Source organism: Zingiber officinale, chromosome 3B, assembly GCF_018446385.1.
Source record: "Zingiber officinale cultivar Zhangliang chromosome 3B, Zo_v1.1, whole genome shotgun sequence".
Lineage (NCBI taxonomy): Eukaryota > Viridiplantae > Streptophyta > Magnoliopsida > Zingiberales > Zingiberaceae > Zingiber > Zingiber officinale.
The window spans coordinates 78882770-78896307 of NC_055991.1; the positions used below are offsets into that span (position 1 = coordinate 78882770).

The 13538-nt window shown below is 33.4% G+C and overlaps 1 protein-coding gene across 32 annotated transcripts in view; it reads left to right on the plus strand.

Annotated features, from left to right (window-relative positions):
* The window catches only part of LOC122056615, an 88041-nt gene that overhangs the window by 6245 nt on the left and 68258 nt on the right, over window positions 1–13538 (plus strand). For 16 of the 32 annotated variants that reach the window (XM_042618643.1, XM_042618644.1, XM_042618638.1 and 13 more), the window contains 11 exons: window positions 1593–1626; window positions 1696–1833; window positions 2072–2213; window positions 2468–2593; window positions 2759–2775; window positions 2834–2975; window positions 3230–3355; window positions 3524–3540; window positions 3610–3751; window positions 3920–3936; window positions 4006–4332. In XM_042618643.1, coding sequence (XP_042474577.1) covers window positions 1739–1833; window positions 2072–2213; window positions 2468–2593; window positions 2759–2775; window positions 2834–2975; window positions 3230–3355; window positions 3524–3540; window positions 3610–3751; window positions 3920–3936; window positions 4006–4332 — 1151 coding nt within the window. In that variant the 5' untranslated portion in view covers window positions 1593–1626; window positions 1696–1738. Of the gene's footprint in view, window positions 1–1592; window positions 1627–1695; window positions 1834–1976; window positions 2003–2071; window positions 2214–2381; window positions 2399–2467; window positions 2594–2758; window positions 2776–2833; window positions 2976–3229; window positions 3356–3523; window positions 3541–3609; window positions 3752–3919; window positions 3937–4005; window positions 4333–13538 lie in introns of those variants that run through there. The other 16 variants (XM_042618641.1, XM_042618645.1, XM_042618651.1 and 13 more) reach the window with 15 other exon arrangements.

The following is a 13538-nucleotide window of genomic DNA, read 5'->3' on the forward strand; positions in this document are numbered from 1 at the left end:
TATAGCCCTTTGCTACTAGTCGAGTTTTGAGATGATCAACAATGTTGTTTGGTGATTATTAACTAAGAAGATCCATTTGCTATCCATGGTGGACTTTCCTAGATAAAGAGAGACCAACTCTAAAGAGCAATTAGAATTGTGAGATTTATCTCATTGATTATAGTATTTTGCCACCTTGGATTTAAAAGTACTTCTGAAACATTTTTTACGATTTAATCATAGACATAAAGAAGACATAAAGAAGACACAAAGATAGAGTATTTGGGTGACAATTTCATAGGATATATAAAATGAGAAAGTGGATAGGAATTGTAATGCTTACATTTGTGGAAAAACAGTGTCAGAATTAGTAGGGGATTAAGGATGATGATTAGTGATTCAAGAATGGGAGAGTTTTAAAGATGATGGAGTGGCTTCTCTGTGTGATTGTTGACTATATACCTATAAGGGAGTTGCCTCTTGTGGTGGGTCAACAACAACAAAGAGTACATAGAGGTTTGTAGATGGTGGTGTAACGGACAATAGAATAGAAACAATAACACACATATAGTGATAGATAAAGACTTAGATGATTTCCTTAGTTGTAAAATTTTCCCTTTTGGTGGACGAATTAGCTTTATGTGATCAACGATCATTGATAAAGGAGAATCTTAGAGACAAATGTTTATTAGGATGACAAGGTTCAATGACATTGGTAACTTCATTATCATTGTTAATAATCAAGATTATACTCCATGCATGTGAAATGAAGAATAAAGTTGTTATGATGTGCAAATAACTTTAGAAAATCAAATATAGAGAGTATGCATTTCTAGTAATCTCCCCATCTCAGTTTTCTTGAATTTTAGTAAATAAATTGAATGTTTCACTTTGATTTTCATTTTTGGTGTTTAGAGGGGAATTTTTATTTCCATTCATGTATGATTTTTTGCTGTGTTGTTTAATAGGGTAACCTACAATTTGACTACAATTTGACTTAAAAGAAACTTGTATAATCTACAATATTTATTAATTGTGGCCTAATTTCAAATAATTTTTGGTTATCACAATAATTTTGTGTTCATCAATCACAATTCATTCTTTTATAGGTTTTGATTGCCCTTGTGAAGGATTACTTTCAGCGCTTTCTTCTTGATATCATCCGAAATTGTTCTCACCAAAAGTCTTCTTCTTTTTGTGATGGGCATTTGACACTTTTTACGGGAAATTTCTAGTTTTTTTGTTTTTTCCATTCTTTTTAATTAAGCTAGTGCAACGCTTTTTAACTCTAATTTCAATGATGACACAACATTTGCCAAGATCCTTGGGCGTCATCTTTCAAAACTACAAGTGGTTCTACTTATAATTTTGGATGGTATGTTAATTATATTAATCATAACTTTGTACGTTTATCTCATGTTTAGCTTCTTCTTCAAGGCTTGCTAATAAAAATGAATCGGTTCGTGATGCTACACTAAGTGATAGCAATGTCTGTTGAGCATAATGTGACAACCTTTGTTTCTAAACATTTTTACTTTCATCCTTACTCTATTTTTTTTATTTTAATTGGGTAATAAAATTACTTTATTAGTGATAATTGGTGTATATGACAGCTCTATTGAACTTCTTGGCGATCTTCTTTTCAAGGTAAGATTTGTTTAAGATTTTGTTATCTCAGGGATCTTTGTGAATAAGGAAGGGCTTATGGCTATGCAGGTTGCTGGAACCTTTGGAAAAGCAATTCTTGAGCTTGGGAGTGATGACGAAGGTCCAAGCACAGAGGCACATGGCCCCGCAATTATTGAAGTCCTTGGGCAAAGAAGTCGCAATGAAGTTCTTGCTGAAATTTATATGGTTCGTAGAGATATTAACTTGACTTTGCATCAATATGTGGTATTCTTTGTTTTCTTATTCACATTACTATTTTGCACAATGAATTTAATGTTGTTGTTGAACATAAACGTATCTCATATTTTTTATGTTTGGCGGCACTGCATGTATGGAAGACTATCTTCTTTTCAAGGTAAGATTTGTTTAAGATTTTGTTATCTAAGGGATCTTTGTGAATAAGGAAGGGCTTATGGCTTTGCAGGTTGCTGGAACCTTTGGAAAAGCAATTCTTGAGCTTGGGAGTGATGACGAAGGTCCAAGCACAGAGGCACATGGATGGCCCTGCAATTATTGAGGTCCTTGGGCAAAGAAGTTGCAATGAAGTTTTTGCTGAAGTTTATATGGTTCGTAGTGATATTAACTTGACTTTGAATCAGTTATGTGATATCTCTTTCTGTTGTGTTTTGTTTTCTTATTGTCACATTACTATTTTGCAAAATGAATTTAATGTTGTTGTTGAACATAAACATATCTCATATTTTTTATATTTGGCGGCACTGCATGTATGGAAGACTATGTTCTTTTCAAGGTAAGATTTGTTTAAGATTTTGTTATCTCAGGGATCTTTGTGAATAAGGAAGGGCTTATGGCTTTGCAGGTTGCTGGAACCTTTGGAAAAGCTATGATGATGAAGGTCCAAGCACGGAGGCACATGGATGGCCCTGCAATTATTGAGGTCCTTGGGCAAAGAAATCGCAATGAAGTTTTTGTTGAAATTTATATGGTTCGTAGTGATATTAACTTGACTTTGCATCAGTTATGTGGTATTTCTTTCTATTATGTTTTGTTTTCTTGTTGTCACATTACTATTTTGCACAATGAATTTAATGTTGTTGAACATAAACGTATCTCATATTTTTTATGTTTGGCGGCACTGCATGTATGGAAGACTATCTTCTTTTCAAGGTAAGATTTTGTTATCTAAGGGATCTTTGTGAATAAGGAAGGGCTTATGGCTTTGCAGGTTGCTGGAACCTTTGGAAAAGCAATTCTTGAGCTTGGGAGTGATGACGAAGGTCCAAGCACCGAGGCACATGGATGGCCCTGCAATTATTGAGGTCCCTGGGCAAAGAAGTCGCAATGAAGTTCTTGCTAAAATTTATATGGTTCGTAGTGATATTAACTTGACTTTGCATCAGTTATGTGGTATTTCTTTCTATTGTGTTTTGTTTTCTTATTTTCACATTATTATTTTGCACAATGAATTTAATGTTGTTGTTGAACATAAACGTATCTCATATTTTTTATGTTTGGCGGCACTGCATGTATGGTAGACTATCTTCTTTTCAAGGTAAGATTTGTTTAAGATTTTGTTATCTCAGGGATCTTTGTGAATACGGAAGGGCTTATGGCTTTGCAGGTTGCTGGAACCTTTGGAAAAGCAATGATAACGAAGGTCCAAGCACAGAGGCACATGGATGGCCCTGCAATTATTGAGGTCCTTGGGCAAAGAAATCGCAATGAAGTTCTTGTTGAAATTTATATGGTTCGTAGTGATATTAACTTGACTTTGCATCAGTTATGTGGTATTTCTTTCTATTGTGTTTTGTTTTCTTGTTGTCACATTACTATTTTGCACAATGAATTTAATGTTGTTGTTGAACATAAACGTATCTCATATTTTTTATGTTTGACGGCACTGCATGTATGGAAGACTATCTTCTTTTCAAGGTAAGATTTGTTTAAGATTTTGTTATCTAAGGGATCTTTGTGAATAAGGAAGGGCTTATGGCTTTGCAGGTTGCTGGAACCTTTGGAAAAGCAATTCTTGAGCTTGGGAGTGATGACGAAGGTCCAAGCACCGAGGCACATGGATGGCCCTGCAATTATTGAGGTCCCTGGGCAAAGAAGTCGCTATGAAGTTCTTGCTGAAATTTATATGGTTCGTAGTGATATTAACTTGACTTTGCATCAGTTATGTGGTATTTCTTTCTATTGTGTTTTGTTTTCTTGTTGTCACATTACTATTTTGCACAATGAATTTAATGTTGTTGTTGAACATAAACGTATCTCATATTTTTTATGTTTGGCGGCACTGCATGTATGGAAGACTATGTTCTTTTCAAGGTAAGATTTGCTTAAGATTTTGTTATCTATGGGATCTTTGTGAATAAGGAAGGGCTTATGGCTTTGCAGGTTGCTGGAACCTTTGGAAAAGCAATTCTTGAGCTTGGGAGTGATGACGAAGGTCCAAGCACAGAGGCACATGGATGACCCTGCAATTATTGAGGTCCTTGGGCAAAAAAGTCGCAATGAAGTTCTTGCTGAAATTTATATGATTCGTAGTGATATTAACTTGACTTTGAATCAGTTATGTGGTATTTCTTTCTATTGTGTTTTGTTTTCTTGTTGTCACATTACTATTTTGCACAATGAATTTAACGTTGTTGTTGAACATAAACGTATCTCATATTTTTTATGTTTGGCGGCACTGCATGTATGGAAGACTATCTTCTTTTCAAGGTAAGATTTGTTTAAGATTTTGTTATCTCATGGATCTTTGTGAATAAGGAAGGGCTTATGGCTTTGCAGGTTGCTGGAACCTTTGGAAAAGTAATTCTTGAGCTTGGGAGTGATGACGAAGGTCCAAGCACAGAGGCACATGGATGGCCCTACAATTATTGAGGTCCTTGGGCAAAGAAGTAGTGATATTAACTTGACTTTGCATCAGTTATGTGGTATTTCTTTCTATTGTGTTTTGTTTTCTTGTTGTCACATTACTATTTTGCACAATGAATTTAATGTTGTTATTGAACATAAACGTATCTCATATTTTTTATGCTTGGCGGCTCTGCATGTATGGAAGATTATCTTCATTTCAAGGTAAGATTTGTTTAAGATTTTGTTATCTCAGGGATCTTTGTGAATAAGGATGGGCTTATGGCTTTGCAGGTTGCTGGAACCTTTGGAAAAACAATTCTTGAGGTTGGGAGTGATGACGAAGGTCCAAGCACAGAGGTACATGGATGGCCCTGCAATTATTGAGGTCCTTGGGCAAAGAAGTCACAATGAAGTTCTTGCTGAAATTTATGCAAAGTCATGTGGTATTTCTTTCTATTGTGTTTTGTTTTCTTGTTGTCACATTAATATTTTGCACAATGAATTTAATGTCGTTGTTGAACATAAACGTATCTCATATTTTTTATGTTTGACGGCACTGCATGTATGGAAGACTATCTTGGCAAAAATACTCCCAAGAGGCAAAATAATCTCCCCAAGCTTCCGAACAACTTGACAGTAGTAGAAGACAAGTGAGTTTATTTTGTTTTGATACTTGCTTGAATGCTTTTAGAATATATTTTACATCAGGTGCCTTGGCGATGTATACTTTAGCACATATTTATTTATGTGTACAATTCCTAAAACCTTTTAGCGTTTGGCTAAATAATTTATGAGAATTTTTTAAATTGTTAAACAGTGCTAATAAAATGGTCATTTTGTATTGTTGAATATACTTCACTTTTTTTGGGTTCAGTTTAGGAAATTCATTTCCACGAATGCTTAAGTATTGGAGAGTTTAGTTCGGTAAAGTACTTGATTAAGTGTTCTATGCTAGCGCTTGAGTCTTTATTTTTATCGTGTTTATTCATGATAGCTAGACTTTGCTTCAAAAGGGTGTAAGCATTGGTCTGAGTGAAGTTATGGCGAGTGCTATTAAACACAAATAAACTTTATCGATGAACTTATCCCTACAATACGTACAACTCTATGCGATAGGTTTCATTTTCTATTTTCTATTTGCACATTTTTTTTGTATGATGCTGAAAATTTATTCAACTTGTATGATACTCTTCAACTTGTTATATAGTATGCAAGAGGTTCATAAATCAGCTGGCTTGGCATTTAGCACTCTTTACCAGGTTTACCTATATGTTTTATTTGATGTTCCTTAATTGACAATTTGCTAGAATGCAAGGAATTGATGAAAAGTTTTCCACACCTCTTCATGCATTAGAGGATGATGAAACTTATGATACAGTGTTTGATGGACTCAAACAAATATTGAGGTTATTTAATTATTTGGTGTCTTCATACTTCTTTCGTGATGGCAAGCAAGCTTGTTTAATTACCCTTGTATCCTCATTTCTTGCCTATTTCAATGTAGGGATTGCGGTCGTTTTGCCTCACATCTTGCCTAAATTAGTTCAGTTTCCGCTTTCATGAGATTGATATGGTAGTTCTTACTTCACCTGTTCATCTTATCTAGTGCCTTCAATGCTTATGCTTTGGGTGTCATAGCTGAAGTTGCCATCTTAATTCACATATTGGAATGATCCTCCCACCATTAATTATGTCAATGGGTGATTATGATGGAGTAAAATAATTTATGACTTATTAAAAGTTTTGTATTATTTTTCTTAAATATGACCATTTGACTCTCACAATAGGTGATCAGCCTTTTTACTGTTAAAATTTTTTCATATGATTTTTAGGGAACAATTGTTGTTGGATAAGGTCCAAATCCAATAATTATATGTTAGTCTTAGGAGACTGCTAACAATATTTTTTGAATTTCTATTGATTATTTCGGCATGCTTTTCTTAAATTGAATTTATCTTTGGTCTTTCGAATATCTTAGTATAAACAATTGGGACTTTTTCGGAGATTGGATGCAGTTACTAATTCATGAATAATGATAACCACTATTCATAAATTGATGAAAAAAAGCAGGATATGTTTTTCAGATTAACAAGTGAGGAACACCAAATGCTTGTATACCTTTTCTAACAATGAATTTTCAAATAATGAAGCATTCCTATCTTCTATTTATTCCTTTGCATGAGCATTTTTCTCAGCAGACATTATTAGTCATGCAGTAATTAATCAATTAAATGTATTTGGAAGAGCTATTAGAGTCTCTTTTCAATGCATTTGCTTTCTTATTTTAACTTATAAAATGTTTTTTGGGGTAGTATTCTCTGTTGTATGACTTACCCAGGCAAATCTGCTTCTTTTATTATCCAAGTATTTTAATCACTTTTTAGTTAATTTATGGATAACCAAGCTTCTTGCATTGTGACGTGTTATTCATTTATGAGGATCAGTTTTAGAGAATTTTTGGTCTTCTTAGGCAAAGTTAATATGATAAACTTTGTTGATTGAATTAATTGTCAAATGCTTAGGATGTTCAAACTTCCGTAAAGAAGGCTTCAGTGATAGTGGTTCTAGTCATTAATGAGGAAGACATTGACTCCTTGATATCAGACAGTTTAAAGGAATGTATATTACCAGGTTTTGTTACGCCAGCTTATTTTAACTTATATTGATTGTTTACCTCCTTTATACAATCAATGATTCTCTATGTAGGCTTTGATGAGAAGAGGTTCTTCATACTTGATAGGCTATTTTTACAAAATTAGCATGTTATATTTGGAGGATGAAACATCCAATATTATATACACACTTGTTACTTTCCTAAGTGCTTTTGATTCAACTATAAATCTGGGGAAAGCATATTTACATTTGAGCTTACTGTATGCTCTATATGACAGGCTGCTTGGGAAGCTTTAGGAAGAGTTGTTGGATCACTCCAAAAGGATGTCCTTTTTTCATTCATTAAAGCTGTCCGAGATGCTCTTGAGATAAAGAGCGAAGAAAAAGAAAGATATCTCTTATTTTCTATGAAGGAGACCAGCAGAGTGGTGGTGTTTGAATCTTGTATGGTAACACTTACATACAATTGTAATTCTGTTGCAGGGAGGATCAGTTCTTATTTATGGACTTTGCATTCCTAAAGCACTTCACACTCTTGTTGCCTATATTTCTATGGTTAAATTTGGTTTTTTTGAGATTTTTAGCCTCTTGTGATTCAAAATCACCCAACTATGGGTTTGTTTGACTTTCAGGGGCTAATGGAGCAGTTGAAATGCGAGAACAAGCTGCTTTGGGGTTAGGGGAGTTAATTGCTCTAACAAATTTGGAGACATTGAAGGAGTTTGTTATTCCCGTAACTAGGTATGCATTATTAACAAAAAAAAAAAAATCAGTGAGTTTGTAAAACAAGATTCATGGATTTAAATACTCTCGAGAATAAATTCAAAGTGATCTATCTAGAATAACTTGCTTAAGTAGTCAAGAACAAATTTGCGTAAATGATTCAATATTGTGTATGATATACCTGTTAAATTGAATTGCCATCCGTGCTACTATTTTTTTTGCTATTTTTCTTCTACCATAGATCCAATTAAATTGGGAAAGGCTTTCTTGTCCCAATGTTGTTTTACTTTTGATTCTTTTGATCATTGTTTCCTATTCACTTATGTTGGGCTTGAAATTTTGTTGGTCCCATATGATGCCCATGCTTAAGTCTTGTTATATCTTTTATTGCAAAGGAGAAAGACAGTTTAAGAAAAGGTCACCTTCGATGCTTGTGGCTTATATGCAAAAAGTCAGATACATTGACAAAAGTATGCGAATTGATACTTTCTTTTGTTGTACTTTGTTTCCTAGTCAATTCCTAGTTGGTAAGGTTGATCTTTTATCAGGTATCATGTTTACTTGAGCCTCCTCACTCACTTAGTAAAAACTGGTTTCTCAAAAGCCACTCAAAGGTTAGATGGAATTTATTCATTATTTTCACTAGCAAAAGTTATGATTGTGATGTTAAAACAGGTTCATATCTTCTATTTTGCATTATGGTTTATGTTACCTACTTTTGATTTATATCTACATAATATTATATTTCCTGCAGAAGATTTTCTTCTTAAACAAAAGCTTTGGGAATTAATCACTCAAAATGATTCCTCAATTATACCTACTTCTCTGTTAATTGTTCTAGCATGTTGCCAGTGTATACATGGAAATTGCTTTAACAATTTGTCTTTCTTTTTGTTTGTATCCTAAATCCTTTCATTGATTTTTTTCTTCATTAACATGAAAATCTAGTAATAGTCATGATTGTTTATATTTGAAAATCCAATTGTTATGGTTTATTTTTTTTAGTCCCGACCATGCTTTGTTAGCATCAGTCAACTCTCATGGGGTTTTTCTAATTTTGGCAATGTCTGCAACTAGTTAGGGAAGATTATTGGTGCAAAATACCCCACTTTAAATTACATAACCTTTTGGCCAATGAAATTTTTAGATGAAGTGGGGCCAATCAATTTCATAACTATGATAGATGTATGGGGATTAAGGGATTTGAAAATATTATAATATGATAGGTTGAAGGGAGCCTTGTTTTGTCAGCTTTCTCACTTTGGATTGCTTTATTGTAGTCAAAGATATTCTAATGGTTGCTGGCTTGATTTAGATAATTTCTATTTCCAGTCATTTTTTTGTTAAAGTGGATTGTACTTATTTTAAGTGCCACTGTTATGGGACCCTTTTCCCATGCAATTCTAGGTTGTCTGAATACCTTTTTTTGAACAGCCAAAATTATCTTTGGAAAGAAGTTTCCGCCTAAACTAAGTACTTTTCATATGGAACTTATAAATACTTTTCCATTGGTCCGGTAATGTTCAGCTTCACTATGAAGTGAACCCGAGTATCTCTGGTCTAGAATGTACCAAATTGAAGGATTCATAGCAGAATCCTCTCAATCTTTTTATAGATATGTATATATTATGTAAGCATAAATGGTGTAATGGGGCAAAAGCAAAGGGTGACACTTTGTGCTCTTGAGAAAGTGCTTTATTTGTGGTTAGATGGTTTCACTGGTCAAGCAACATCTGATTGACAATTTGAAGTATTAGTACCTTCACTACAAGTTATAATAGGATTGCTAAGTATTTAATCTTTGAAATTGAAAAGCCTATGTTTTTCAAAACTTAACCCTTTTATTTATTTATTCCGTTAAAGGTCTTACATTTATTTTTTATACCTTTCAATTGAAAATATATGTTCTTCTGGTACACTTTAAAATTGGAAAAAAAAAATTAGTACATGATAATTTTGTTATTGTTTTGTTACTTTGTTCTTATATTGAAAATTTGTGCTCCTCTTAATACTTTTTTCTATGGTGTATTATGAATTGATTTTGTAAAGTGCTCTATTCTTCAATATGTAGAATAATCTTCAGTTGTATCTGTTTCAAACACTTGTGTTCTGTGTAGGAACATTGTGTCAAAAGGTTGTATCACTCTTTCATTCATTAATCTTTTCTCACATTGTCTTCCATCTCTTTGCACAATCCATCCTCATTGCACCGATGTCTGCTCTTTCCATCTTTTATAGATGCTCTCAAAGATTCCTTGAAAGATGAAAAGGTATAGATCATTGCATTGGTTTATGTACCATTTTTGCTATGCAATTCCAACATCATTCATTTATTTTTGTGTGTAAAAATAGTTCCCAAATTTGTCTACAACCAAGACAATCAGTAGCTTCTCAAGATGACTCAAGTGTGGTCAGAAGAAGAGCCCTCTCTGGCATAAAGGTCTATGCAAAAGTATGCATTTTAAATGGTTGATTGACTTTCCCCTAAATCTATAAAGAAGCCAGATAGAAATTTGTATTTTTTTTAATTGTTTCCATGATTGCATCATGTATAAATCCTGCAGCAGTTAAAGTCTTTCGATTTTAGGCCCAGCTATTGCAGAAAGTTTAAAGAATGAGAGTGGCCCAGTAAGACTTCCGCTAAGTGTTGTGCTCTGCTTGTTTTTCAATTAACAAAAGGTCAGTGTTATGTTGATTTTGTTTATCATAGTTTCTCTTTAGCCTCTTGGAATTCTCAGAATTCTTTGACTATTCATTCAATTTCATTTTAGTAGTAATTTACTGTAAGTTATTTAGGCATTTTACTTCCAAATCTACTGCAATCTATAATTATATGTTGTCAAATTGAATTGTCTTTGACTTTAATATATGGAACTACATGAAAGTATCATGCTTCAGCAGCTATCACCTTTCTATCAAGGTTCTAGAAAATGTATCTCGCCAAAACTTGACAAGCGTAAAAATAGGTATGACTTTAATCATCATTTGCAATTTTTCTTTTTTTTTCATATTGTTTTCAATAATTTTTATTTTTTTTATTATGAAACCGATCATTTGTTGTAGGCGGAGATATCCAATTTCAAAGCTTTTTAAAAATAGGTATTTTATTATGGACATGTCAGTCAATTAATAAACTTTGTGAACTTGTAAATTAATAGCTAAGATTGACAACATGCTCTTTCATTCTAGGTTTGATTCTTGTTTCCACTTGCTTATATGTGGATGATTGGCCAATGTTCTTCCCTTTTTCTTGAAATTTGACAAGGTATAATTCACTATCTAATCCCATTCTTTCTTTTTTGTCAGTCTAGTTTTACTTTGAATGACATATGAATATTCTCTTTTCTTTGAAGTTTAAAGGGTTTCGATGATGTTGGTATCTAATTTTTTTATCTTTGAAGATTTTTCTTGTTTCCTTTATCTATTTGCTCGGGATGATCTTAAGAATGAGGCTCTCTTCATGCAATTAATGTTCTCAACTGCTATTGATGGAAAAATCAAAGCTTGGTACTATAATTGTTTCTTCCAAGTCATACATGACCGGATTAGATGCTAGGAGAATTACAAAGTTTTTTGAAAATAGGTATTTTATTATGGACTTATTAGTCAAATAATAAACTTTGTCAACTTGTAAATAACTACTAAGATTGATAATGACAACATGTTTTTTCATTCCAGATTTGGATTCTTGTTTTCCCTTGCTTATATGTGGATGATTGACCAATGTTCTCCTTTTCTTGAAATTTGACAAGGTATGATTCGTTATCTAATCCCGCTCTTTCTTTTTCGTTAGTCTAATTTTTCACTTTGAATGACATGAGAATGTTCTCTTTTCTTTGATGTTTAAAGGGTAGGAATGCTTCCAATGATGTTGGTATCTAATGTTTCATCTTTGAAGTTTTTTCTTGTTTCCTTTATTTATTTGCTCTAGATGATCTAAGAATAAGGCTATGGTATAATGAGTTTTTTTATGTTTATTTCTTTTTGTCAATTTAGTTATTTTCTTAGTAAAATTTTCTTAATTATTTTAACTGTCACACCAATCCACATTTTCTCTTCAAGTAATTTATCTTCTCAATTGCTATTGATGGGAAATCAAAGCTTAGTAGTATAATTGGCTATAGCAGAATCTCTATTTATATGAGAATAACAACTCCAAGCTATAGTATCTTATAATATCCCCAAGCGGGTTTAGATTTCTTATCTTCTTTGACTTCTAAGTTATTCCCTATCGAGATTAGTTTTCTTATCTAATATTTCCCAACGGGATTGGTTTTTCTGATTGTATTGGTCTGCACCCTTAGCAGGATTAATTTAGTCTTATCCATATCTTATTAATATTCTCCTAGGGGATAAGAATTTCAATCCCACCCAGAGATAGCAAGTGAAAAAACCAATAAGATCTGAAAAACTAATGTTGCTGAGGTCTAGTGATCTTGGCTTTCTGATATCATCGACATATCCCCGGGCTATATTATTCTATAACAACCCCTGGACTAGGATCTTTTCACAAATATCCCTAGTGGATTGGTTTTCTCATCTTATTGATATTCTATCTTCGGAAGTGACTTGTCTCCTAGTCTTATTAGTATTTTCAATATTGTACCTTATTGATTTGCTAGGTCTGAACATTATTGGATTTCTGGTATTCTTTGCTTTCTAGTTATCATCCTCCCGACCAAGGGATCAAACTCCTTTCCTTGGTCGGGACATTATTAGACTTCTGGTATTCTTGGTTCTCTGGTTATTGTCCTCCTGACCAAGGGATCAAACTCCTTTCCCCGTCGAGACATTATTGGACTTCTAGTATTCTTGGTTTTCTGGTTATTATCCTCCCGACCAAAGGATCGAACTTCTTTCCCGGGACATTATTGGACTTTTGGTATTCTTGGCTTTCTCATTATTATCCTCCCGATATAGGGATTGAGCTCCTCTCCACAGCTGGGACATTATTGATATGCCGTATTGGGATATTATTGGACTTCTGGCATTTCTGGTTTTCTAGTTATCATCTTCCCGACCAAGGGATCAAACTCCTTTCTTCTGTCGAGACAATATTGGCCTTCTGGTATTATTGACTTTCTTGTTATTATCCGCCTGAGCTCCTCCCATCGGTCGGTATGGATCATATTCTGGTACTCTAGTATTCTTATTCTTAGCAGTGGATCATTAGTATTCAGGCATTCTAGGCATTTTTCTTCTTATTATCTTAATAGCCGTGAGTTCAAGCTCCTTTTCTCAGTTGGATTATAATTCTGGTACATACATATATCATTATTATTTTTCTCCCCGGTCCAAATGAAATGGATATTTATTCTTGTATTATGGACATTCTTATTCTTATTCTTAGCTGTGGGATTGAGTCCTTTTATCTCGGTCTAATGAAATGGATATTCTGGTATTCTTAACATTTTTTTTATTTTCCTCACGACCAAGGATCTAGTTCCTCTCACCGGTTAGGGCAAGATGGGAAAAGAGGGATTCCTTTTGATTTTTTTACTCCAAGCTAGTAGCTGATATTTAATCTACCAAACTAATTGTTACCATTATTTTTGGGTCATTGAATCCTATAATTTTTTGTACTTTATTCTCTTGGGTTGTAATTCTTTATATATACTGATCAATTCCCTTATGTGCATAGCTTAATTCTATTGAGATATCAAACTACCTCCGGGTGGGATTGAAACTCTTATCCTATTAGACTTCTCAATATTGTCGAGTGATCTTGGCTT